This window comes from Melozone crissalis, unplaced genomic scaffold (assembly GCF_028551555.1).
Source record: "Melozone crissalis strain CALT ecotype California unplaced genomic scaffold, PUWL_Pcris_2 ptg000120l_1, whole genome shotgun sequence".
Taxonomy (NCBI): Eukaryota; Metazoa; Chordata; class Aves; order Passeriformes; family Passerellidae; genus Melozone; species Melozone crissalis.
In genome coordinates this window covers 2,689,525-2,714,880 of record NW_026535896.1, presented here as the reverse complement: position 1 = coordinate 2,714,880, position 25,356 = coordinate 2,689,525, and the positions used below count along the sequence as shown (strand labels likewise).

The window sequence follows — 25,356 nt, the reverse complement described above, 5'->3', positions numbered from 1 at the left end:
GCTGGGATGGGGAGGAGCAGGGTTATTGCTTATCCAAAGCCATTGCTCCAAGCCCCTGCACACACATGTGCAGCAGCTCATTTTTACACCTTTTTTTGTCATGGCAAGAAGGGATTTGGCTGCATCTGTATGTTTCTGCAGGAGCTGGGAGGAGGAGAAGGAAAGTGGAGGGTGATGAGGGGCACATCGCTGTGCTGAAGGGTCTCCTGCTGGGTTTATCCTTGGAGCTTTGCAGTGTTTGATTCCCTTTTGTGCTTCCCTCTGGGGAGTGAAAAGCCCAGGGCTGAAGTGGCACCTCAGCCTTAGTGAAGAGGTTGGGAAGGGCTTGTCCAGAGGGAGAGGAGCTCAGAGAGGGATCTGCGCAGAGAGGGATCTGCACCTGGCAGGGCAAGTGCCAGCACAGCACCTGCAGCCCATGGAGCTCAGCCTGCAGCCATTCCTGAGGTGCTGAGAGGGAACAGTGGGAGCTGAAGGGTTTGCCAAGGTGCTCAGGGGGAGCTGAGGGGTTTGCCAAGGTGCCTCCCGAGCTGCAGGGCTGCTCAGGAGTGATGCTGGCCCTGGTGCCTGTCCCAATGCCCGTCCCCACAGCACCTGCACCAGCACTCACACCCCTCCTTCTGCTGCCTGTGGGCTGGCTCTATCTCATTCCATCATTCAAATTCATTACAAGAAGCCAGGCAGGAATTATAATTGTAACTGAGTGGAATTACATCCTGATGAGTTACAATTTGTGTCTTTTTTCCCTTTAAAATGCCCCGAAACACAGTGGCACAGGCAACCCACGCTATCTCAGCACCCACAATACTCGAAAGCCCAATCCCATTTCTGAAAGGAGAGATCAAAGACTTTAATTCATTTCCTTTGCTTTTTCTTTTTTTTTTTTTTTTTGTCTTTTTAATTTTATTTTTTTTTTATTATTTTGAGTGCAGGAGGGAGCCGGGCTCATTTTAATACAAAGAGGTTCCTCTCTGTAAATCGTAGGCACAGCTCCTAACCCATCAAACAATGGGGAAGCTACTAAAGAGAAGTGTGATTCATACTTAACAAAGGAAGGTGATTAGCTGTTGTTGTCTAACAATAGGGAAGTGTCAGGATGCCTGGGAATGAATTAGGAGCCCGCTATACATCTCTGGGCTGCTGTGTCAGGGAAGCTCATTTATATTCCCAACTGCGCCCATCTTTATTGTCATTTGAATTGCACATTTTAAAATGAAATTAGGGTAAATTGAAAATACCTATAATTTCCCCGTCATAATTTCCCATCAGGAAGGCAGGTGGCTTTGCTCACAACAAAGCCAGGCTCCGGCTGGGTAAATACCGCGGGGCGGAGGAGAAGGAGGCTCTGGGGCTCTGCCGGGACTCCGCCTTTGCTTCTCCCCTTCCTGCCCAGCCAAGGTCACTGTCCAGGACACCTCTGACCCTCTGCTGTGTCCCTGAGCTGTCCTGGCTCCTCTCAGGGCTGGAATAACCCAGCCCTGCTGTGCAGGCAGTCCCCACACCAGTTTGCCCAGTTGGAGCCCACACCCTCGAGCAGAGGCACTGAGCAGGTCACTCCAGCAGGACCTGACCTGGGGGTGCTGGAGGGAGAGGCCAGCAGGGAAAAACCATCCCTGGAAAACCAGGACACCCCTTGGGCATGGCTGGAGCCGTGGCCCCACAGCAAAATTTAGGAAAGAACCGATAAAAGCAAGCAGGAAATGGGTGAAGTGTTCAGATGCAGAATATCTAGAGTTGTTTTAATTTTTCATGATGACTGAGGCCTTCAGCTTTAGGTTTTAAGCACGGGACCTTATTTGGGGCAAAAAGCAGAAAGAAATGGCCTTGTGGAGGGTTTTTTTTTTGGTGCCTGGAGACCAGCTGTCCCATGGCAGAGGGACTTGGGGCTCATTGACCCATCTGAGGGGCTCTCCTGCTCTTGAGGTGGGAGTCTGCTGCACACATGCAAAAACACATCCTAAAACAGGACATGTTACATGTTCAGCTTTCCCTGCTGCCTCTCTCCTCTCCCAAGTGTCCAGTGCTGACCCCACACCCAGCCCAGGGCTCTGGGATGCCCCAGCACACCTGAGGCCAAGGGAGGTTGTGATGCTGTTCACAGGGGTCTCACGATGAGGGAAGAGACGAGGATCTGACTCCATGTTTCAGAAGGCTTGATTTATTATTTTAGGATATATATTACATTAAAACTATACTAAAAGAATAGAAGAAAGGATTTCATCAGAAGGCTAGCTAAGAATAGAAGAAGAATGATAACAAAATCCTGTGACTGACCAAGACAGTCTGACAGCTGACTGTGATTGGCCATTAATTAGAAACATCCAACATGAGACCAATCACAGATGCACCTGTTGCATTCCACAGCAGCAGATAATCATTGTTTACATTTTGTTCCTGAGGCTTCTCAGCTTCTCAGGAAGAAAAATCCTAAGGAAAGGATTTTCCATAAAAGATGTCTGTGACAGGAGGTGCCTTGGACCAGGGGGTACCACCCATCTTCTCTGCCCCCTGCCCTGTCACCTGCAGCCTTTCCCCATTTTCCAGCTGGGAAGGGCATTGCTGTAGCACTTGGAAGAGGAGAGAGGCAGCAGGGAATGCTGAACACATAACATGTCCTGTTTTAGGATGTGTTTTTGCATGTGTGCAGCAGACTCCCACCTCAAGAGCAGGAGAGCCCCTCAGATGGGTCAATGAGCCCCAAGTCCCTCTGCCATGGGACAGCTGGTTCTCCAGGCACCAACAAAAAAACCCTCCACAAAGTCATTTCTTTCTGCTTTTTGCCCTCAAATAAGGTCACACATTTAAAACCTAAAGCTGAAGGCCTCAGTCGTCACAAAAAATTAAAACAACTCTGGATATTCTGCATCTGAACACTTCACCCATTTCCTGCTTGCTTTTATCGGTTCTTTCCTAAATTTTATTTGCTGCTAAAGCATTTAGATGCTTGTCATGTGAAAAGGAGGAGAGAAACTGAGGAGCAGCTGGAAGACTGGAGAGCCTGTGACACCAGTAAGGCCTTGGCAGAGATGATTAGGCTGATGAAAGAGCAGAAATGCCACTTTAAAGTTAGAGGATAGACAAAAAATCATTGTTATACAGCAAGATATTAAACTGGAGTGTCTCAAAGCAGGCGAGTTTATGTCCTTAAATGAGAATCAGAGCCAGCAGTCACATTTTCCAACTGAAATGTTACATCAAATGGTGTCTGTGGCTCTTCTTCCTGTCTTATTTGCTGAAGCCCTTCAAGAGAAGAGCAGCGTACGTGACATCAGCTTGTCTGACAAACCTTATATGGCTTTAAACTGAAAAATGGCTTCCACTGCCAGAGGACAGGGTTAGACGAGATCTCAGGAAGAAATTCTCCCCTGTGAGGGTGATGAGGCCCTGAAAAGGTTTTCCAGAGAAGCTGGAAGTGTTCAAAGCCAGACTGGGCAGGACTTGAAGCAGCTTGGTTTAGTGGAAGGTGTCGCTGCCCATGGTAGGGTGTCGCAGACATCTTTTATGAAAAATCCTTTCCTTAGGATTTTTCCTCCTGAGAGGCTGAGAGGCCTCAGGAACAAAATGTAAACAATGGTTATCTGCTGCTGTGGAATGCAACAGGTGCATCTGTGATTGGTCTCATGTGGTTGTTTCTAATTAATGGCCAATCGCAGTCAGCTGGCTTGGACAGAGAGTCCAAGACAGAGCCTTTGTTATCATTCCTTCCTATTCTATTCTTAGCCAGCCTTCTGAGGAAATTCTTTCTTCTATTCTTTCAGTATAGTTTTAATGTAATATGCATCATAAAATAATAAATCAAGCCTTCTGAAACATGGAGTCAGATCCTCGTCTCTTCCCTCATCCTGAGACCGCTGTGAACACCACCACATTAGGGGGTGGAACTGGGTGATCTTTAAGGTCCCTTCCAGTCCAAGCCATTCTGGGATTCTGTGATATCACAGCTCCAAGGAGTCTCAGTGCTTTTGCCAGGTTTCTGACAGCCTGAGGAGCTGGCAGGCAGTGGGCAGGGGGTGTCCCAGCTGTCCTGGGTGTCTCATGGGCTGTCTCTCTTTGCAGACCCTCCCCTGGTGAACCTGTCCGTGGAGCCGCAGCCGGTGCTGGAGGACAACACTGTGAAGTTCCACTGCTCTGCCAAGGCCAACCCTGCTGTCACCCAGTACAGGTGAGCTGGCACCCCTCAGTGCAGCCCTCTGCTGAGAGCACCTCACCTTCCCCTCCAGGTAACCCAAACGAGCTCAGCACCCCTGGCTGTGATTTCTGGTGGCCCTTCCTCCTCCTCCTGTGTTTCTCCCCCCTTGGTGCTGACAGAACTGGGCAGACAAAATGAGATAATAGCTTGGGTTTTTGTGTCTCATCCCCATGGCCTCTCCTGCCCCCGTAGCAGTGGCTGGAGCCAGCCCCCCTCCCTGCTGTGGCAGGGTCCTTGTCCCCACTCTGTGGTCCCTGGTGCCACTCTGGCCTCGATGGTGCTGTTGCACATTGAGAGGCTCCTCTTCTGACACTCACCAGGTGTCTGCTGCACTCTACAGCTTCCCAGTCAGGGATTCCTGGGCACCTGGAGTGGATTAATAGGCCTGGCATTGAGCTGGCAGAGCCATCTGTTTGGGGACATCATGAGCAATGCACACCGAGTGAAAAGTCTATTATGGGAGAATTCCTCTCCTTTTTTTTGCACACTCTTTTATGACTTGAACAGAGCAGCTCCGTCACCATCTCCATGTAACCCTTAAGCAGCCACATAGGCCTCTCTGTGCCCAACATGGTGGAGCTGAGCCCAGGAGGGGCCAGAGCAGAGGTTCAGGTGCCACAGCTGTGAGGGGACACAGGGGATGGGATCTCTTTGAGTGGGACATTCTCCCTGAGTGGGGGGGTCACATCTGCAGGACACAGTCTCCAGTGCCCCTGCACTGGCCACGGTGAGCTCAGAGCAGGGCACAGGTGCTTGAGGAGATGTGGAGCAGCAGGAAATGTGTCTGGTTTTCCTGAGGGAGATCTGGGGTGCAGGCAGTGCATGGGGTCCCTGCCAGCCCTGAGCCCCTCTGGGTCCTCTCTTCTCTCTGGAGACCAGGGAAAGGATCTGAAGGAACAGCTGGAGCTGTGCCAGGGGAGATTTAGTTTGGATTTCAGGGAAAGGTTCTTCCCCCAGAGGGTGCTGGCACAGCCCAGGCTCCCCAGGGAACGGGCACGGCCCTGAGGCTGCCAGAGCTCCAGGAGGGTTTGGACAACCAGGAATGCCCAGGGTGGGATTTGGGGGTGTCTGTGCAGGGACTGTGCTGGACTTGATGATCCCTGGGGGTGCATCCCAGCTCAGGAGATTCTGTGATTCTGTGAGTGCACACTCAGGGATTGATGGGCAGGAGAGCAGAGTCACTGCCATGGGCCCTTGGCTTTGGGTGTGTCTCAGGGCCTTTCTGGTCACTGCAACCCTGAGAATGTTAAAAGTCTGTTTTCCCAGGCTGGTGCTTGAAGAAGGAGTCAGAGCTCTTCATTTCTCGGTCTCAAGGTTGTTTATTGTATCTTATCTATAAAATTCTTTCTCCTGCCCAGCCGAGGTCCATCCAGCAGGACAATTCCAGGCACTCTGCCTGCCCCCAGGGTGGTGTTATGTCTTTATACTAAAAACTATGTGTACAATGCTTACAATTACTTCCCAATACCTATCACCTATGTTAGACAGTGAGCTTCTACTCTAGACCTATCCCAAAGTGCCACCATCACAGCAGAAGATGGAGGTAAAGAAGAAGAAGGAGAAAGGCTGGACACGCCCAGTTCCCTCCATCTTGCCCCCTGAACCCCCCCATACCAAAAACCCTAAAATCTACTTTTCCTCCCTGTGATAACTTCACTATTATTCTACTTAATTTGTCGTGGCTTGCTGATCTTCATCTAAGGTTGATAATTTGCTCCATGGGTCATAATCAAACCCACAGGTGTTCTGGGCTCTGTGCCAGGGTCTCTGAGCCCCCTGGCAGGGGTCCTGGCCATCCTGGACAGCCAGAGAGATGTCCTGGGTTCCCACAGGTGTGAGGTCTCCTGCATCAGCAAACACCCCTCCTATCACAGGTTTTTTTTGTCTAAGCAGACAAAATATGGCTCTGGGAAGCGGGGTAGGCTGTCAGCACACTTTGGGAGAAAAGAGCTTTGTGTAACAGGTACAGCCCTGTCCTGCCTCATCCATCAGCCACTCACCCCTCCTGCCTGGAAGGGCTGAGCATGCACACACAGGCTCTCCATCCATCCTGCCTCTGCAGAACCATCCATGGATAATAACAGGAGGCACCTCCGGGGACAGGTACCATGACCCTCCTCCTGTTAGGCTCGTGCAGCTTAATTAGTACAATCAAGTTTCTGGGTAGGAACTATCCCTTCCAGCTGGATACCAGCACAACAAAGCTGTAATTGTGTTCCTGGTTACACAGAAGAGTTATTAATTCAAGAAGTCAATTAATGTCAAAGATACAAATAGCCCTGGTTTCATATTTACAGCTGGAAGGAAAACAAAGTGCATGGCAGGCTGGGTGAAGGACCCACGTGGTTCTTACGCCAGGACTGATTCTGGTACAAGGCAAAACAACCATCTCTGGTCAAGGAAACAGACAGTGGCAAGAGCCTGGCAAAACTTCTGCTCCATCAGCCTGATTGTCAACAAAGGAACCTTCCACATCATCCCTGATCCCAGCTGGGCTGATCCCTGTGCACTGGAGCAGCGTGGAAGGCTCCAGTCCAGGTTTCCACTTCCTTGGGCAAGGACTTTGGACAAGAGGAATGGCTCCCACTGCCACAGGGCAGGGCTGGATGGGATATTGGGAATTGGGAATTGTTCCCTGTGAGGGCAGGCCCTGGCACAGGGTGCCCAGAGCAGCTGTGGCTGCCCCTGGATCCCTGGCAGTGTCCAAGGCCAGGCTGGATCAGGCTGGGAGCAGCCTGGGACAGTGGGAGGTGTCCCTGCCATGGCAGGGGTGGAACAAGAAGAACATTAAGGCCCCTCCAGCCCAAACTGTTTTGGCATTCTGTGATTTCTCTTGGCTGTTTCCACCCTTGGGATCCATGCCCAAGCCAAGCTGAGTGGATTTTCTCCACCAAGCAGAGGTGGATCCAACACTCGTCTCCCATCTTTGCTGCCATCTTGGTAGCACAGGTTTTTGCCGTCCCCCCTCTGCCCTCTTCCTCCCTTCTCACCCATCCTGAAGCCACAGGTCTTGTCACCCTTCCTGTCCCCTGAGCCTCCATGATTCTACTTTGCTTCAAATGGCTTTGGGATTCATTTAATAATGGACTTTACTCTTAAAACTAATTGCATGTTTTTCAGGCTATGCTTTCCCATAAAAAGGGTTCTGGGCAGGAAAAAAAAAAAAGAGGCATGACAAATTCAATCACTTTGGATTTTTCATTTCTTGAGTTCCCTTAGCATGTAAACTTCACACAAGGCTTTTTCCCTACCACTGTGACAAGCAAACAGGACTCAGCAGTGCTTTCTGGGGCTTCCTTCTGCTTAAAGGCTCTGATTGATGGAGGGGGGATTTGTTTCCCTTCCACAAGATCCCAAAGCTCTTCACTATGTAAAATTGGCAGATATTCCAGCACTTAAGCTTGGAGCCCTCTGGATTGGGTCAGCCAAGCAAGGAGCCCCCTGCACCTTGACACTGGCCAGGGGAGAAGGATGGGAACTGTAACACTCCAGGCCTGGGACATCTGGAGGTTTGAGAAGGAGAACATGAGCTTGGTGCCATCCCCAGGGTCACTCAGGACCCCACCACTGCTGAAAATGAACTTAATTCTGCCTTTAAAAATCAACAGGAAACATGATTATTTTTCCCCTCCTTGGGCAAGGACCACTCTGATGTATCTCCTATGGCTTCCCTCATGCTTGGACAGAGATCCCAGATCTTCAGACATTTATTTTTAATCCCCCCCCCGCCACAACATGTTTGTCAGTAAATAACTCTGAACACGAAGTAAGAATGTTTAAACAACCTAAATCCCCTTTTGTGGCCATAAATTTACAGCCAGCTTTGCAGGGCCATCCCTGCCACCAACACAGCAGCAAGCTTCACCTTGCTGGAGTTTTTGAGGAGCCAAAGGTTTTGCATTGGGGTTGCATCCTGGGTTTTTTTTTCCTGGGAAAAGCACATGAGGTCCAGTATCCCACTCATAGATGTTCCCTTGGGAAGCATCCATGAACTGGGCTCTTTGTTAGGATGAAGCCACTAAACCACATCTGTGGTCCTGCTGACCCAAGATTTTAAGCCCAGACCTCCTATTCTCTTAGTTAGGAGGGCAAGGGAAAAGAAATAAAATTCAACACAATCTCCCAGGAGATGAAAAGGCCCCTCTGCCCCTATAGAGAACATAGTTTTGATTAAATTGAGCTGCTTTTTCCTTAGGAAGTTTTCTTCATTCTTGCTTATATAATCACACACAGGTCGATTTTAATGCAAGAAAAACTTGGTTGGAAAAGAGACCTCAGAGCAATCCACTCCCAGAGCCAGAGTGGAAAGTTACAGCCTGCACCTTGTCTTCTCTTCTGAAGGCAGAGGGTTATTGGCATTTTCTCAAAACTGACAGATTTTCACAAAATCTTTGGCCTCAGTGGCATTTTCCAAGCAAGAACCCCTCTTCTCTAAAACCTGCTGGCATCTCCTGATGTTGGGAGGCAGGCAGGGCTGGGGCAGGGCTGGAGGCACAGCTCCTCTGCTCCTTCCCCAGCTGAGGATGCTGGAGCTGAAATGCCAGCCCCTTTCTCTTGCTGGCAGCAGGTTCCTGCTGAGGAGCAGCATTTCCCCAGGGGGGTTTGTGTGCCCACAATGTCACTTGGGCTGTCACTCACTTTGGACATAGGACAGGCCAGTGTCACCAAAGCAAGGGGAGGGCAGAGGCTGGTGAGGTGTCACAGTGATCCTGAGCAGGGGGTTCTGGCAGAGGGTGAATTAACCCTCTGGCAGCAGGGGTTTGCTCTTTGGATGTTTTCCCTGCTTCCATACACAGCAAGCTTTGCACAGACACATCCTACAGCTTCTGTAGCGTCTTATACCCATAAGCCCCTAAGGTGGGATAAACCCATCTGGCCTGGGTTATCCCACCTCTGTCAGGTTCATCCCACCTCTGTCAGGTTCCCTTTGGAGCTGAGGAGCAGCTCAGCCCACCAAAAACCTCCTTGGGTGTTACCAGCGCAGCATCCTCCACTAGGAAAAGGCTCAAAGGGGACCTGGGCTCCTCGGCAGCGCTTCCCTGGATGTGTCCCCATCTGCTTTAGCACCATGAACATGGGGCTGGAAGCCCAAAGAGGCTCCCTGGTGTCCCAAGGGTGGCAGGGGACCACATTAACCTTTTCTCTCCCCTCCCCTGAGGCACTGCCAGCCCCTGCCAGCCCATTTGCTGGCACAGCATCCCAGTGCCAGGCTGGAGCAGCAAACGGCTCTGGTGCACATCCCACCTCAACACCCCCTCCCACGCACCTCTGCAGCTTCCTGGACAGCTCTGGGATGGGGAGGGGAGAGTTTGGGAATTTACAGGCTTTCTTTTGCTGCAAGCACACGGGCAGGAAGGGGAAAGGGAGAGTAATTAGCTGTCGCCATTGTTCTGTACCTGCGATGGCGGGTGAAATTAATGGGAAGCAGCAGAAGTCAGGGCGACGTGAACCGACTCCCAACCAGGCCTCCTCTTTGCTCCCTTCAGATCTCTCTATTTGCCAATCTTCTCGTGGCTTTTGATGTCTGTTGTGTGTCTGTGGGGTGTTTTTTTGCTGTTATTATTTATCACTCGCAGTAAGAAAGAGAATCTTTAAAGTGGCAGAAGAAAATGGGAAGGTTTAATATTGCAGGAGGCAGAGTCCCTGAGCATTTCGGGCTCCTGAGCTGATGATTATTTTTGTGGAGCGATGGGGAGCTGGTGCAGGCAGGGAGGGCAGTGATACCAATCTCATTCTGTGCATCCACACAGAGCTCTCACCCCCAGGGCTGGCAGAGACCTTTGCAAATAATGTTATCTTTGGTGGCAGAGGGAGACATGTGCAGCCACCCTCCAGCACCAGCTGCAGCTCTGGGACCACTGCACTTCCAAAGGAAGGTGTGGGACTGACAGACAGACACACAGACATAGCTGGGAAGAGGGAGACAGCCCTCCCAGCTGCTGCAAGGTGTTGAGCACAGCAGTTGTGAGCAGCTCTTCGTAGCTGAGGGATGTTGCAGGAGGTCCAGCAGGTGCTACAGCAGGAGCAGAGGTCAGGAGGAGCCAGGGGACATTTGTTTGTCAGCCACCCAAGGGATGGTGCTGCCCCACTCCTGCCCATCCCACGGCCAGACTGGGATCACAGCAGGTGCAGCCCAAGCAAGTTCCACCCATCCCTGCTGCTGCCTGAATCCATCTCTGTGAGTGGCAGCCCCACCATCCCCCTGCTCCTGCTGAGAGCCATCCCACAGCCATCCCAAGCTCAGAGCCATCCCACAGCATGCCCTGTGCTCACCTCCTCGTGCTTCCCCCTGAGCACTGTTTGTTTGTTGGCTCAGAAAGGCAGGAAAGCCCTTGCTCAGTAAATACTGTTTTATCTCTGAACAGCAGCTCACTGTCGCTCATCAAATATTAATCCAAACTCAACTGCTTCTTAACAAGGTTTTCTTTGAAGGCATTGGGGCTGGAACATACCTGGTGGGAGGCAGTCCTGGCTTCCCCCTGGCTTTGCCAGGGACAACAACAGGGAAAAGCTCCCTGGTCTGGTTCCTCCGCCCTCCTCCATAGGATAGGCATTTCCCACCCAGCTTTAGGAAAATAAGTGGATGAAGAGCCCAAGTGCCTTTGGTGTCTCCAAGGATCACACGTGCCCAGGTACAGGTTTGGGGTGTTTTGGCTGCTGGCCTTGGGGAAAAAAAGTGGCAGAATTTTGTGGGTTCAGGTAGATACAGACAGATTTCACCTGATATCAAGGAGCTGTGAGAGAGAAAGAGAACATCACAATGTGCACCATCTCTGCTTGGCCTGCCTGCCATACCCTGTGCAGATTGGAGGCATTCCTCCCACGGAGACACATTCCCACAGCTTGTTTGAACAAACCTGGGGAGAAATTCAAACTCCACAGAGCTTTGCTGCTCTTTACCCTTTGAGCCTTGTCTGCACCATTTGGGGACCTGCTGGCATTTCACCAGATTTATTCATGACATGCCTCAGCTCCCACGGGGGAGTCGAGTTCTGCAAGAGCACATGCCCCATGTCCTGCTGGAAATGGCTTGGAAGTTTGCTCAGACACTTGAGCCAGCTCCCTCGTGGCTCAGCATTGCTTTGGTGCCTGGCAAAGAGCAGGAAAAGCAGCAGAAATCTGGGAAAGCCTTATCAAAGGGATGGGGAATGGAGGAGGGAGTGAGCAGCTGCACAGCCCTTGCTTGGCTTGGCAGAATCACTGCACTTTCCCTGCCCCAGTGGATGTGGCTGGATGGACCAACTCCCTGCCAGGAGCACTTCCATCATCAGCCAGTCGTGGGCTCAGCACACAGACCCAGCTCCTCCAAAACAAAACCCAAGGAAAGAGCCAAGAGACATTCCAGCCATCCCTGAGTGGTTGGTTATGGCAGAGGGGGAAGCCCAGAATGAGGGTCAGCAAGTTATAGAATCACAGAATCAATAAGTTGGGAAAAACTCTCTAAAATCATTGAGTCCAACTTTTACCCCTGCACTTCCAAGGCCACCTCTAATCCATGTCCCCAAGTGCCACATCCACACATCTTTTAAATTCCTCCAGGGATGGGAACTCCACCACTGTCCTGTTCAAATGTCTGACCCACTTTTTAGTCAAGAAATGTCTCCTAATATCCAATCTAAACCTCCCTTGATGAAATTTGAGGCTGTTTCCACCCCTCCCACATCACTGATTCACATGGAATTCCAGGGAATCCCATCCCTAATTCCTCACCCTCACTTCCCAGGGATCAGACCTGTTCCCATGCCAGAGGTCTGTCCCCAGGGATACATCCTTAGCAGGTTAAAAGGGAAGGTGAAATAAAACTGCCTCCCACATCCAGGCAGGGAGGAGAGCTGGGCTCATGGATGGGTGCACCCTGTTCCATCCGAGCATGAGGATCTATAATATCAATAATAGAGTCAAGGAATTCAGGTCTTAGGGAAGGAAGAATCGCAAGAATTGTTTGCTGCTGCCAGGTTGGATGAGCAGAAGGAGAAATCACCCCAGACAGTGGGAGCAAGATGTCTCTGTTCCAGCTAGGTCCCCACTGCTTCTTTGCTTGGTCAGTCAAGCTGTGGATGTGCACAGATCCCTATTCTGGCTGAAAGGCCAGGGAAAAGCCTGTTTGGGGTTTAACACCCTTTTATGACACCAGAGTTGTCCCTACCTCTTCCAGTCAGCTGAATAAATTCACACTGTATGGAATAAATCCATAGGCTGTAAAGGCCAGAAGGGATTATTGGATCGTGGGAAGCTGATCAGAGATTCAGGGCAATGATTTCATTGGCAACTTTTGAGAGAGAAGTGGCAAATGATCCATTTAATGGGCACTGCCTCCAGCCAAGCCAGAGCAGGGGCTGTTTTCCCTCTTCTGGCACTATAAAACCTGGATATATTTTAATATGCAATTCTGGTGGCTTTGAAAAGTGTCTCCTGGGAGTGTTTTTGTGTTCCTTGCATTCCTCTGCCTGTTCCTGGAAGGCCCAGGATAAAGTGACCAACCCCTCATGCCTTGCATTTGCAGAGCTTCTGATCACCAAGACCACAACCAGGGAGGAGGATCTGCCATATTAACTCTTATTAAATTACAATCATGCCTCTCTTAATATTTAAAAGGGACTATAAAGGGTTTGAAATGTTTCAGGGTCCTGCTGGCTGCAGACAAGATGTGAAGTCTGTGGGTGCATGGGCACTTTTCTCCACATTCATTGCACTCAGTGTCCCACTCACAGGAAAATCACCCAGATTTCTCCTCCAGGGACTGCACAGGGACCCTTCCAAGGCTGGTTTGGATGGGCCTTGGAGCAGCTTGGTCTGGGGGAAGATGTTGGAATGAAATGAGCATTAAGGTCCTTTCCCACCCAAACTGTTCTGGGATTCTATGAGATCATCTGGGATTCTATTCCAACCCAAATTCTGTTCTGGGGCAGCCCCACAAGAGCTTCTGCAGAGTTTCAGGGTGCCCAGAAGGCTGCAGAGAGATGAGGTGGGGAGCAGCTCAACACATCTGATCCAGACCAGAGGCATTTCAGCATCTTGAAACGGAATGGTCACTTTGGTTTTGCTGCCATTTCTTGGCACACTTTGGACCTTCTCCCCCCGCAGCCAGCTTCCTCCTCCAGCCCAGCCTGGGAAAGTTCTCATTTCTGCCAGTGTGCAGTTTTCGTTGCCCTGCTCCCCCTCTCCCATCTGCTGTGTCCCCGGCAGTGGCCGTGGCTGCCGTCTGTCCAGCCGCAGGACGCTGGCTGCCCATCTGCTGTCCCTGGGCAGGGCTGCCGCCTCCCCTGCTGCTCCCCCAGCCAAACCTGGCAGGGAGGGAAGAGAAGCTGCAGTGGGGAAGGGGCCCGCAGGCATTTCACAGCAGTAACAGAATAAATCTAATTTATAGACATAGCAAAATGCAGCTAAAGCAGGAGTTGAAATAAATGCAAAGCACACCGAGGTCTCAAGTTATCGGCACGGTAACATTTTTCCTGACTATCTCTGTTTTCCTGCCTGGGTTTGTCTTTGTAGCTTCCTCCCAGACAACTGGACCTTTGCTCTGAAGTGAAAATGAAAGCTGGGGAAAAAAAAAAAAATACCAGGAAATGAATTCTTCAGATCTCCTTCGTGATGCATCAGCCCCATCTGCCAGCTCCCTGTGACAGGGAGCAGAGCATGGCTGGTGGCAGGTGGAGAGACAGGCTTTAGAAATAGGAAATAAAGTAAAGTAAAAGGCACAACTATCTCTGCAGCTGGGAAGTGAGACTGGGCTGCTGGGGGGGCTATGCCAAGGCACAGAGCTCCAGGTGAGACTGGGAAGACAGGGCTGGAAGAGCCTTCACTCATGGAGGTGTGAGGACAGGGAGATTTGTCTTCCCATTCCCTGGCTTGTCAAGGTAATGGGAACAAGCGGGTGGGAGATGTTCAGAGGCAGCTTGAACTAATTAGGAGAGAGAATAGAGGGGAGAGAGTCTGATGGAGGGGGGGAAAGGAGGGGGGAAGGAAAACACTTTGTACTGGTGAGCACCATCCCTGACACAGAGATGATGAAAGTACCAGAGCAGAGTGATGGAGCAGCCAGCCCGGGGCTGGATGGAGCCTCTGCCATGGTGGGGCTGCCAGAGGGGTTTGGGGGTTCGAGGAGAGCTCACAGAAACATGGGGTGCCCCATGGTGGTGCTCATCTCCATCCCAGCCAGGACCACCAGCATCCCAGGAGTCAGCAGCATTGGGAGTTTTCCAAACTCTGCTCCAGCCCTTTCCCAGCCTTAGAGTGAACCTGTCCCCATCTCATTTCCAGACCTTGGGGCTGTGGGTGTGTGCTGCCAGCCTTAGAGTGAACCTGTCCCCATCTCATCTCCAGCACACCTTAGTGCTGTGGGTGTGTGTTCCCAGCCTTGTCAGTCACCCCTCCTTCCACACTTGCTTCTGGAGCTGGGAATGATTCAGAAGGGAGCATCCTTGCCTCCTCTGGCCAGATCTCCTCTCCCTTTGCAAAAAGTGGCAGCTTTTTGTGCCTAATTTAGCAGTCTTTAATCTGAGTTATTCCGAACCACACTTGCCACTTCCTTCATGCGTTCCCGCAGGATGATGGGCTGATTTCACAGAACGAAAAGCCTTAAGCAAATCTTGTCACACAAGAAAATTGATTTTTCAAAACTGACTTTTACAAGATTACTGGTGGTTTTTTTCCTCCTCATCTTTCTTTTATATCGTTCCCTTCCAGTCTCACGAGGTGGCTTCAGATCTAAGGAAATTAGAGATGCTGTGACTAAATTGAAAATGTAAAAATGGGGAGAAAGAGGGGAAAAAAAGACACCCAGCACCTCCTCTGCTGCTGCCTCTCAAGGATACAGCTGCATGTGCTTGTGAAGGAGCAAAGCTGTCTCCTTGACCTCTCCCACTGCCATGACATCAGTGCCACATCACAGCAGAATCTGTCCAAGGATTATGCCAACACCTCACAGGCAACATCCCCTGATGGCCATTCCTTGGTGATCCCAAGCTAGATCGTGGGGTTTTTTCATTCTCTCCCTCAATCTGCACATATTATTTTATCTTTTGGAATTTAAAAAAACAGTTTCCCCCTGCTGCTCGGTTCAGAGACATCTCAATGTGTTTTGTTAAAAAAAAGAAGACAGAGGAAGAGTTGCCTTGAAGTTGTTTCAGACAGCTTAAAATATGCTAAGCTTTTGTGTTTCTGCCACATAAATAATGAATCCTCTTACAGCTTCTGAGTCAGGAAAGACGTTGATTTAAGAGGCCTTCAGCTCTGTTTGAGGCTTTTCTGCCAGAAAGGGAGGAATGTGACCAGGGATGAGCGAGGCATGAAGGATGAAGCAGAGTGTGCAAGGAGGATGTGGGATAGGGACAGAGGTGGCACCCACCACAGCCCTGCAGGAGCTGTTCTAAGGGATTTCCCTCCTTGATTCCCTCTTTGCTCCTTTATTGCAGACTGTGGGGGCTAGAGATGTGCTTAAATGGAGAACAAATCTGTGAGCATCTACTTCTGTCACTGTCTCTGCCCCAGTAAACCAGTGGGGGTTTGGTGACTGCAGCAGCATCAGTTGTTGCTCATTTGACTCATCCCCCAAGTGCCACCCTTGGGGAAGGAGTCAAATGAACAACAGAGCAGTCAGGAGAGCTGCAAAATGTGGGCCAGCAGGCATGGCAGGAGAATGGGAAACCCAGTGGTGCTGGTGTCCCACAACAAACCCAGTGGGTTCCCAACAAACCCAGTGGGTCCCCAACAAACCCAGTGGGTCCCATAACAAACCCAGTGGGTCCTAGGTGCCCTCCAGGGCCGTGTGCCCATGTCACCTCCCCAGTACCATGCCCAGACACTGGCAGAGGGCTCAGCTGCTGGAACGTGGATCCACTGCTGAGCTGGAGCTGGCAGGTCAGGCTGAGTTCATCAGGAAACAGCAAAAAGAGGAGCAAGGGCCAAGCTGGCCCAGGCTGAGCTGGGGCAGGGGAGCCTTTCCTCCCCAAACCTGTGTGACAGTGGTACCTGTGCCAAGGACGTGCTGTGCATCCTGAGCATCCTCTCCACCTGGCATGGCTCCACAGGGCACAACTGTTTGGGGTACACAGCACCTTCCCTTGCACACCCCATCCCAAAGAGACCCCAAAGGAGTTCTGGGATTGAGGAGTAACTCTGTTCACTTCAAGTCTCAAAAATACCCTTGGCTTTCTGTTCTGCTCTAGAAACTGCTCGCAAATATTAAAGCAAAGAGAAAAGGCAGGGTGTTGTCTCTGGGTTAGAAAGTTGTTTGTAAAGCATCAACCAGCATTTATTGCTTAGCTCCACTTTGTTACTGAAGTGGGTAGTGAAGAACTTCATGGCTGCTACTTTTGGAGATGTCTTTTTTTTTTTTTTTTTTTTAATACTGTTTCATGCTGTTCTGTGGAGAAATTGATAAATAATCACAGAGATCTCTGGGTCAGTCTCTTGTACCAGGACAGAACCACACTGGGTTGTTTGCCCATGACATGGCTGAGAAGAGCAGAAGTGTGCCAGGGTGTCAAGGGCACTCCAGAGATTTGTGAGAGAAGAGGGACTTGACCATAGTTTTGGGCATGGATGGACGACTGGATGGATAGATGGATGGATGGATGGATGGATGGATGGATGGATGGATGGATGGATGAGGGAGCTAGTGTTGTTTCAGCTGACAAAAAAGAGGCTCAGGAGAGACCTTATTGCTCTCTACAGCTGCCTGAAAGGAGCTTGTGGTGAGGTGAGGGTTGGTTTCTTATCTCAAGTAATGAGTAATAGAACAAGAACAAACAGCCTCACGTTGCACCAGCAGAGGTTTATACTGGATGTTAGGAATAATTTCTTCCCCAAAAGGTTGAACAGCCCTGGCACAATCTCCCCAGTCCCCATCCCTGGAGGGGTTTAGAAGGTGTGTAGCTGTGGCACTTGGGGCCACGGGTTAGTAGTGGCCTTGGCAATGACAAGTAAGGCCCAGACTCAATGATCTTGGAGGTCTTTTCCAAACTGAGCAATTCTGTGATTCCACGGATGAACTTCCTACTGAAAAGATGAACAGATTTTTGGTGAACTCCTAGCTTTATTCTACTCCCCTGTGAGCTGCCTGTGTGTTTGCATTAGCATGAGGGAACACTTTGGATATTTATTATTCCTCCTCATGACTTGCCAGACCCCAAGCTGCTCACACTCCAGGCAGCAGAAATCCAAGTTCCTTATACAGAAATCCCTACCCTTGGCATCTTCTGTGAGGAGATTCCCACAAAATGAGGGCTCAGCCCATCTCACCCGGGTGACTCAGCTGCCTCTGTTGATAATCCTGACGTGAACCTGATATCCTGTTGATAATGCTAATGTGAACCATCTGATCTAGACACAGTTGAGCCCTGAATAATTAACTGTTCTGGCAGGGCAGGCCAGGGAACCTGCCAGAGAAGGGGCCGTTCCTCACACCAACCTGAGGACATGCCAGGAGTCACACAGAGCACAAGGGATGGGAACAGTGGCTGTCATAGGGAAGGAGAGGCTTTAGGGGCACTGCTGGGGCTGGAAAGTCAGACAGAGCCTGCTCAGGCTGGTGGGCACCATTTTTGGTGGCCCAAAGCATTGCCTGGGCTGTTTGACATGTCCAAGGTTGGCCACCATCCTTGAAGAGTCAATACAAACTTGGCCCAAGGTCTGTCTGCTCTTGCCATGCCAGAGAGAGGGCAGACCCTCTCATGCTGCAGAGATCAAACCACAAAACCCTTGAAAACATCCCAAAGTCAGGACCAGGTCAAAGCCTCAGAGGAGCTTTAGGAGCCAGCCAAGAAAAAGAAAATCCTTGGAGAAGACCCAGACACCCAGCAACTCTCTGCTGCATGAGTTCCACGTGCAGAAAGGCACAAGCCGTTCCTGCCTGCTGTGCCAATTATTTCTGCCCTGAAATGTGTGGATTTGGCAGTTCCAGTGATCTAGAATGTGAGGTCCCAGTCCAGCATCACTTTCAAGATCCCCAAGAGCAGCTTTCTTATGCTGATGAAGACCTGTGAGTTTCTGTCTCCATTCACCATTGTCTTTTTCCTGCCAGTCTCAAAGGAATTTCACATCGAGGTGTAAAGCTGCAAAGGCCTCAAGCACAGATGGAAAATAAGAACTGGAATAGAGGGAAAGGCAAGTTCCAGCAGCTTCACAGCACCAGGATTCACTTTGCACTGAGGAGGAGGATAAACAGCAGAGAATTAGCTCTTCAAGATGCCAGCATCCATAAATCTGGGCTAAAGGCATTCTGCTACGGGGGTGGAGTGGGATAGGAAGACCCCAGAAAGGACTAATCCTGTTAAACGATTTGAGAAAACACAGACCACGTGATGAAATTGGATTACCCAAAATAATAGTTAAGCTATTAGTCATGTCTATTGTGTGGCTGGGTAAGTCAAGATGATGTAGGCAGGAAAAATGAAATGCAGCATCACTGCCAAAGGGGTAGAAAACTCCCCGAGGAGAGGTGACACCTCCAAGCTCATCTAGGACTGGGGGGTGACTCACAGCCCCAGTGTTTCCCCAGGATAAGCAGTTTTGGCAGGTGGCTGTCATAGTCCGAATGGTTTTATACTTTCTCTGCATACATTAAAATGAGGTATTTAGTGTTCATAATTTAACTTGGGGGGAGAAGTACAATTTTCATATGATTTCATGGCTCTGGGGCCAAAGATTCTTAAATCTTAAGTCCTCTCCTTAGAGGGAGAAGGAGTTCTTGTGAAAGAAGGTGAATTTGTGAAAGGAAAGGGGCAGAAAAACATCCACAGTGGCAAGAGAAGTGCCAAACAGGGATTAATGGGGACAGGTTTGGTGCCCAGCCCTGTCATTGATGGGGTGGAGGAGGAGGGGGGATTTTAAACAGCAGGATTAAAACAGCACTTCTAAAGCATCTGCATTTTGTTTTGATCTGTCACGAAAACAGCTCGATTTGCAGAAGGCATCATCCAGTCCATGAAGTTTGATGCTTTCCCTTTGAAACAGTAACAGCTTTCCTAGTTTTTTCCAGTAACAGCCTCTCTGGTTTCCTTCCAAGGGAGGGACAAGGGTCCTTCCCAGCTTCTGGTGCAGGGAAGGACCAGGGGGACACAATGGGATGGGCTTTGGCCACCCCTCTGTCTTGGTTTGAAAAGGCAGGTGTCTGCTAAGGAAGGCAGGAGCCTTCCTTGAAATGGAAAATGTAAACCCCCTCCCTCCAAATTATTATAATTTTGAAATTAAGAGGCTCTCAGGCAAAGATATGGGAATCGAAATAACATTTCTTTATTAGGGAAAAACATAAAAATAAAATAAAAAAGCAGTAATACAAAACAGCCCTGCCAGAGTCAGAGCAGTCCCTGCCCCCTGTGTGCCAGGGCGGTGTCCCAGCCCCATCCCAGGGGGGCTCAGCCCTCCTGCAGTGCCAGCTGTGGCTCTGCTGCAGCAGGGATCCTGCACAAGGGGGGAGTTTTCCTCTGCAGCTCCAGGGCTGCTGCAGATGGGCCTGGGCTCCCTCTGGCAGTGCAGGGCAGCAGAAAGCTGCTCCTCTGGCAATGCAGGGGGCAAAGGCTTCAGGGGTGTCCCAAAGCTCAGATTGGATCCAGGTAGGAATGCTTGGCTCCTCCCCTGGGCGGAGCATCTCCCCATGGGATGGTGGGATTGGATCAGCCATGCAGGGACACTCAGTGGCCATGGACAGGAGATAATTAATAATTAATGGCCCATGAACAGCAGAGATCTCCTGGAGGGAGGATTGTCTGTGGGAGAGATAAAGAAAACTGCCCAATGAACAGGAGAGAACTGCCCCAGCTCTGACAGATGGGGATAGAACACACAGCCCCATTTCCAGCCTAAGACACCCCCAGGGTTTGATCTCTGGCCCCCATCAGTGAACACCTGAGAGGTGATGACTTACCCTGGGCTGGGCCAGACCACAGCACGGCAGCCAAGGATCCATGGCCAGGGTCTGTCAGTGCTGCTGGCAGCTGGCATCACCTCAGTGCTGTGGGAAGTGCCCACACTCACTGGCCATGAACAGCAGAGATCTCCTGGAGGGAGGATTGGTTGTAGAATAGATAAAGAAAACTGCCCAATGAGCAGAGAATAACTGCCCCACCTCTGACAGATGGGAAATAGAATCCCCCAAACCATGCCAGGGCACCCTCCTGCTGCTCAATCCAACATCCCCAATCCTCGTGGGTCTAACCCACTCTGCCCACCTGGGTGCTCATGCACTTTTAGGCAGGTTTATTCCCCTCTGTGCCCTGGCCAAGCCCTGCCCTTGGGCTCTGGGGCCCCTGGGTGTCTCTGGAGCTCTGTGCAGCCCAGCTGCAGCCCTGGCAGTGCTGCTCCATTGATTACCTGCACGGCTCATCAGCCCTCTCCAACTATTCCCCACGGTTGATCAGTCAAGTCATTGACAAGTTAACAGCTTTGTTTACTTCTCCCTCTCGCTTCTGCAGCCAATTTGTTCTGATCACTGTGCTGAGAGAAAGGCTGTTTTGATTGGTTTCTCACCCAAAATGAACCATGGTGGGTGCATGGACTGGTGGCATGGCTTTAATTGTGTCACCTGGGAGAGAGAAACCTTCTCACCCCACTTCTTTCAGGTGCCCATGCCTTGGGCAGCACAGACCTGACCCCAGGGTGTCCCTGTTAATTTCTCCTCCAGTACCCCAGCTGAGCTCTCATTGAACATCTTCAGGTGTGATTTGGGCAGCTCTAAGTAGCTCCTCATGGATTTTTCCCACCCACGGGACCTGCTGATGGTGAGGAGATGCAAAACCCAGGCACTGCCCTTGAAGCCTGCAGCTGATGAGCAATCAGGCTCATCCCAGCCTCCTGGCTTGGCAGGAGTGGGAGCACTGGAGCCGAGATGAGATGGAAAATCAAGCCAGAATTTTCCTCTGCATTGAGGTGTTATTATTATCATCATAATCCCAGAGTGTTTAAAAACAACCCAACCCCAGTAGCAGCAACTGGTGCATCGTGGTGAGCGCAATCAGACACCAAACATGTCCTTGTCAGGGGTAAAAATCTGAAAGTTGGGGAAAGGTTTCAATCTTTCTCCTTGTTTATTTGATTAAAAAAAAATAAAAAACATATGGGGAAAAAGTAGAGAGGAGGAGATGAGCAAAGTTGGCATCTCTGCATCTGAGCTACGGCATTTCCACCATTAGAACTTGAGGCTCACTTTGTGGTGGAGCCAAGATCCCTAAATTGGGATAGAGAGGTTTGGGAAGAGGTGATCACTGCAGCAGCTGTGTGTGCATAGAGGTTTGTCAGGATGGGAGCTGGAGGTTTGGAAACATTTCCTTGAGTACAGGTGATGCAATATACAAGGAAATACCTTTCCATGTGCTTTCTTCCTCTCTACTCAGCACAAGTGAGCCCACATCTCAAATCCAGTGTCCAATTTTAGGCCTCTTACTACATAAAAAGACATTGAGGTGCTGTAGCCTGTCCAGAGAAGGGAACACAGCTGGGAAGGGTCTGGAGCCCCAGGAGAGGCTGAGGGAGCTGGAAAGGGGCTCAGCCTGGAGAAAAGGAGGCTCAGGGGGGACACTGTGGCTCTGCACAGCTCCTGACAGGAGGGGACAGCCAGGGTGGGGGCCAGGCTCTGCTCCCAGGGAACAGGGACAGGACAAGAGAGAATGGCCTCAGGTTGCCCTAGGTCAGGTTTAGGTTGGATATCAGAGAAGATTTTTTTATGGAAAGGGTTGTCAGGCATTGGCACGGGCTGCCCAGGGCAGTGGTGCCATCACCATCCCTGGAGGTGTTCAAATAACCGTGTGCTTGTGGTGCTTGGGGACACCTTAGGGTCAGTGCAACCTTGGCACTGCTGGTCAGCAGTTGGACTGATGATCTCAGGGCTCCTTTCCAAGCTGAACAATTGCCTGGCTCTGTGGTTCCACAGCCCAGCCCCGTGCTGCAGGGCCAGCCCAGGCTCAGGAGAATCCTCAGGGCTCTGAGCTGATGGAGCCCAGGCTGGAGGCACAGCCATGTAATGCAGATGGGGAGAGGTTACCCAGGGCCTGCTGCTGATAAATGAACCCACACTCAGAGCGGGAGGCGGAGGAGCCACACGAGCCCCACATGTCTTCATTAGGCAGGGAGAAGAGGAACAGCCCCATACATCACCATTATGAAAATTTACCCGTAATAAAGAAATAATTTGTGCGATGCATCACACGTGGGGGGCACCGCGACACTGCTCGGGCTGGGAACCTCACTCCATCATTTCTCACAAGGCTGACACCAGCAGGAGCCATCCATTGTTCCTGTCTCCTTTGGACCTCCAAAGGATGCCAGAATGTCAGCCTCAAAGCATCATCCTGTGGAGGATAGCAAGGCTCTGGGGCCTCGGGGGTTTGGGGTGGTGCTCAGGGCATCCCACTGGGGACAGCTCTGCTGTGAGGGTGAGAGGAGGGGATTGTCACATCACACCCAGGAACTGAAGGTACTGCTGGCAATAAAGCAACAAAACCCATTCTGTGAGCAATTTGTAGCAATTAATAGCCATTCCCAGAAATGAAATGTTAATTAATTCTTTCCCTGAGCCATGCATTTATTTAAGGTATTTGTGGGTGTTCTTGGTACTTTTATTAAGCAATTAAAATGCGTCCAAGAAAATATTTATCCATTTTAAGTAATTCTTAGTAAACACGATTTATATGGCAAGCAACCACTTTATTTTGCATTGTTAATTAAAACCGACGACACACTCCACTTCCCCGGGTGATTCGCCACCAGAGCAGCCAGGAGTGCTGCTCCAGAGCTGCTGGCAGCTCCAATATCCTCCCTCAGAACCTGCAGGGTGGATTTGTGCAGTGCTTGATGGGGCATTTCAGAGCCCCAGCAGCCCCTGTTACCCCCCAGCAGTCCCTGTGCTGCTGTAAGGAGCTGTGGCCTGATGAAGACCTTTCTGAAGGAGATTTTGTTGAGTCCTACAGCTTTCCCAGGGCTGGGAAGTTGGTAGTTTGTTCCCACACGCTGGGTGTTGAAAGATTAGAAGCCCTTGTAGGGCAGACAGAGAGGGGTGTTTGTTCAGGTGAGGGTGGGCAGGGATGAAGTATTCATGAGCAGGGATGTTAGCAATGCTCCTCCATGGACTGACACCCTGTGGGTGTCCTGGTTTAGGGCAAATTTGGGAGAGAATCTCCAAAAGAGCCCCTCCAGAAAGCAAACCCACATGGCCCCTGTGCCCAGCTGGCTCAAGAAGGATTTCTTGGAGAGAAATGGAAAGAACCTGTTTATTTAACAGGCACAGCACCCCCCAGCACACAGAATGAACAATACCAGGTCACACCACTCTGTCACTGCTCTGAAAAAGATTACAAACTCAGAAAGTCTCTCCTGTGGGTGCTTATTCTGTTATCAGTCCCTCCGGCACTGGGAAAGGCTGCGGCCCAGAGCAGGCCCCGCTAGGCCACAAGGTGCAAACTCTCTGTGCTCCCCAGGTCCCAGACCACAGCAGGCTCGATTTGGTTGAAAAAAAGGAAAGGAGAAACAACCCAGGAAGAAATTTGGACTGTTTAGCTAAACTAACTAATGAGCAGAAGTAAGAGCAAGCAGAAGCAAAGAAGAAGCAAGAGTGAGAGAGCAAAGCGAAAAGCAAAAGCCAAAAAGCAAAAGCAGCACTATGTACTGCCCTGTCTCTGTGTTCCGCCAGGCTGATAAGAAAACCCAAACAAAACTTTCACTCTTCAGAGCCAGTCTTAAAAGCACAGAACATAATATCCAGCATAAACAGAGCACATGAATGTTGATACAAGCATCACAACATCACCCTTGGACAGTGAGGTTTGCTGTGCTCTCACTGGGGAACTCTGTGGAGCATTCACCAGCCTGGCAGCCCAGCCAGAAACAGAATTCATGGGAAAAAAGGATGGAACTGCTGGGTAAAACCCCTTGTGCAGAAGGAGACGCAGCTGAACATCCCTCTGAGAGCGGGGGAAGAGGCTCAGGTGTGTCATCCCAGCTCTTGGCAGACTTCCTTCAGAAACAAGAGCAGAAGAAATAAAAACACTAAGACATGAAAACCAAAACAAAGCCCCAGCATTGTTTAGGAGCTGACAAATCCCAAACTGTCCTCTCTTATTTGCTTGTGTGCACTCTTAGCTGGGAAGCAATCGATGGAGTCAGAAAAAATGCTATTTCCCTGATGAATGTCTCCTTAGAAAAGTTCCTCCCTCCCTCTTCAGTGTTAAAAGGACCCACTGCAGGTATTCTATTTTTTGTTCATTCTTTAATCACCAGTTTTCAGTACTGACTGTAATAACCCCTTTGAAACTTGGATCAAAATATCTCTTTCCTGGTTGAAATTTGTTTTCTTCCATCACTCGAGCAAATTCAATTTGCAGAAGATACTGAATTGGGAGGCACCTGGTACTCCCTCCAGAGAGGCCAGAGGAAAACAAAAGCACATTACAAATATGAGAAAGGAAACAACAGAATGAAACCCAGCCCACAGGGGAAGAAATGCCCATCTGGGGACACAGACTGAGATGGTGTTCAGTGAAAAGAAATGAAGATGAGAAAATCTGCACATCTCTGTCCTGGATACAGGCTGGGAGAGCTGGGGGTGCTCACCTGGAGAGGAGGAGGCTCCAGGGAGAGCTCAGAGCCCCTGGCAGGGCCTTAAGGGGCTCCAGGAGAGCTGGAGAGGGACTGGGGACAAGGGATGGAGGGACAGGACACAGGGAATGGCTCCCACTGCCAGAGGGCAGGGATGGATGGGATATTGGGAATTGGGAATTGTTCCCTGTGAGACCCTGGCACAGGGTGCCCAGAGCAGCTGTGGCTGTCCCTGGATCCCTGGCAGTGCCCAAGGCCAGGCTGGACAGGGCTGGGAGCAACCTGGGACAGTGGAAGGTGCCCCTGCTATGGGACAAGATGAGCTTTAAGATCCCGTCCAACCCACACCCTTCTGGGATTATGATTCTGTGATCTGCATTGGTCCCAATGGGAGCAGGGTGAATTTGGAGCTGGGCACTCCAAAGGTGCCTGTCAGTGGCAGAGGGCAGGAAATGAAGACACCTCCAAGTCACCCTGTGGGGACACCTGAGGGGCTCAGGGGCACTGGGATAGGTCTCACAGCATCCCCTCTGCCTGTGGGGGCTCAGGGGCACTGGGAGAGGTCCCACAGCATCCCCTTGTGCTGCCCTTCAGCCTGGACAGCCCAAGGGAGTCACACACACACAGTCCTGTGGGCAGGGTCC

The 25,356-nt window shown here is 50.6% G+C and overlaps 1 protein-coding gene across 3 annotated transcripts in view; it reads left to right on the top strand.

The window, feature by feature from the left end:
- Positions 1–25,356, top strand: part of KIRREL3 (kirre like nephrin family adhesion molecule 3) — a 412,349-nt gene that overhangs the window by 354,268 nt on the left and 32,725 nt on the right. For all 3 annotated transcript variants that reach the window (XM_054293001.1, XM_054293000.1, XM_054292999.1), the window contains one exon: positions 4,054–4,159. In XM_054293001.1, the coding sequence (XP_054148976.1) occupies positions 4,054–4,159 (106 nt within the window). The remainder of the gene's footprint in view (positions 1–4,053; positions 4,160–25,356) is intronic.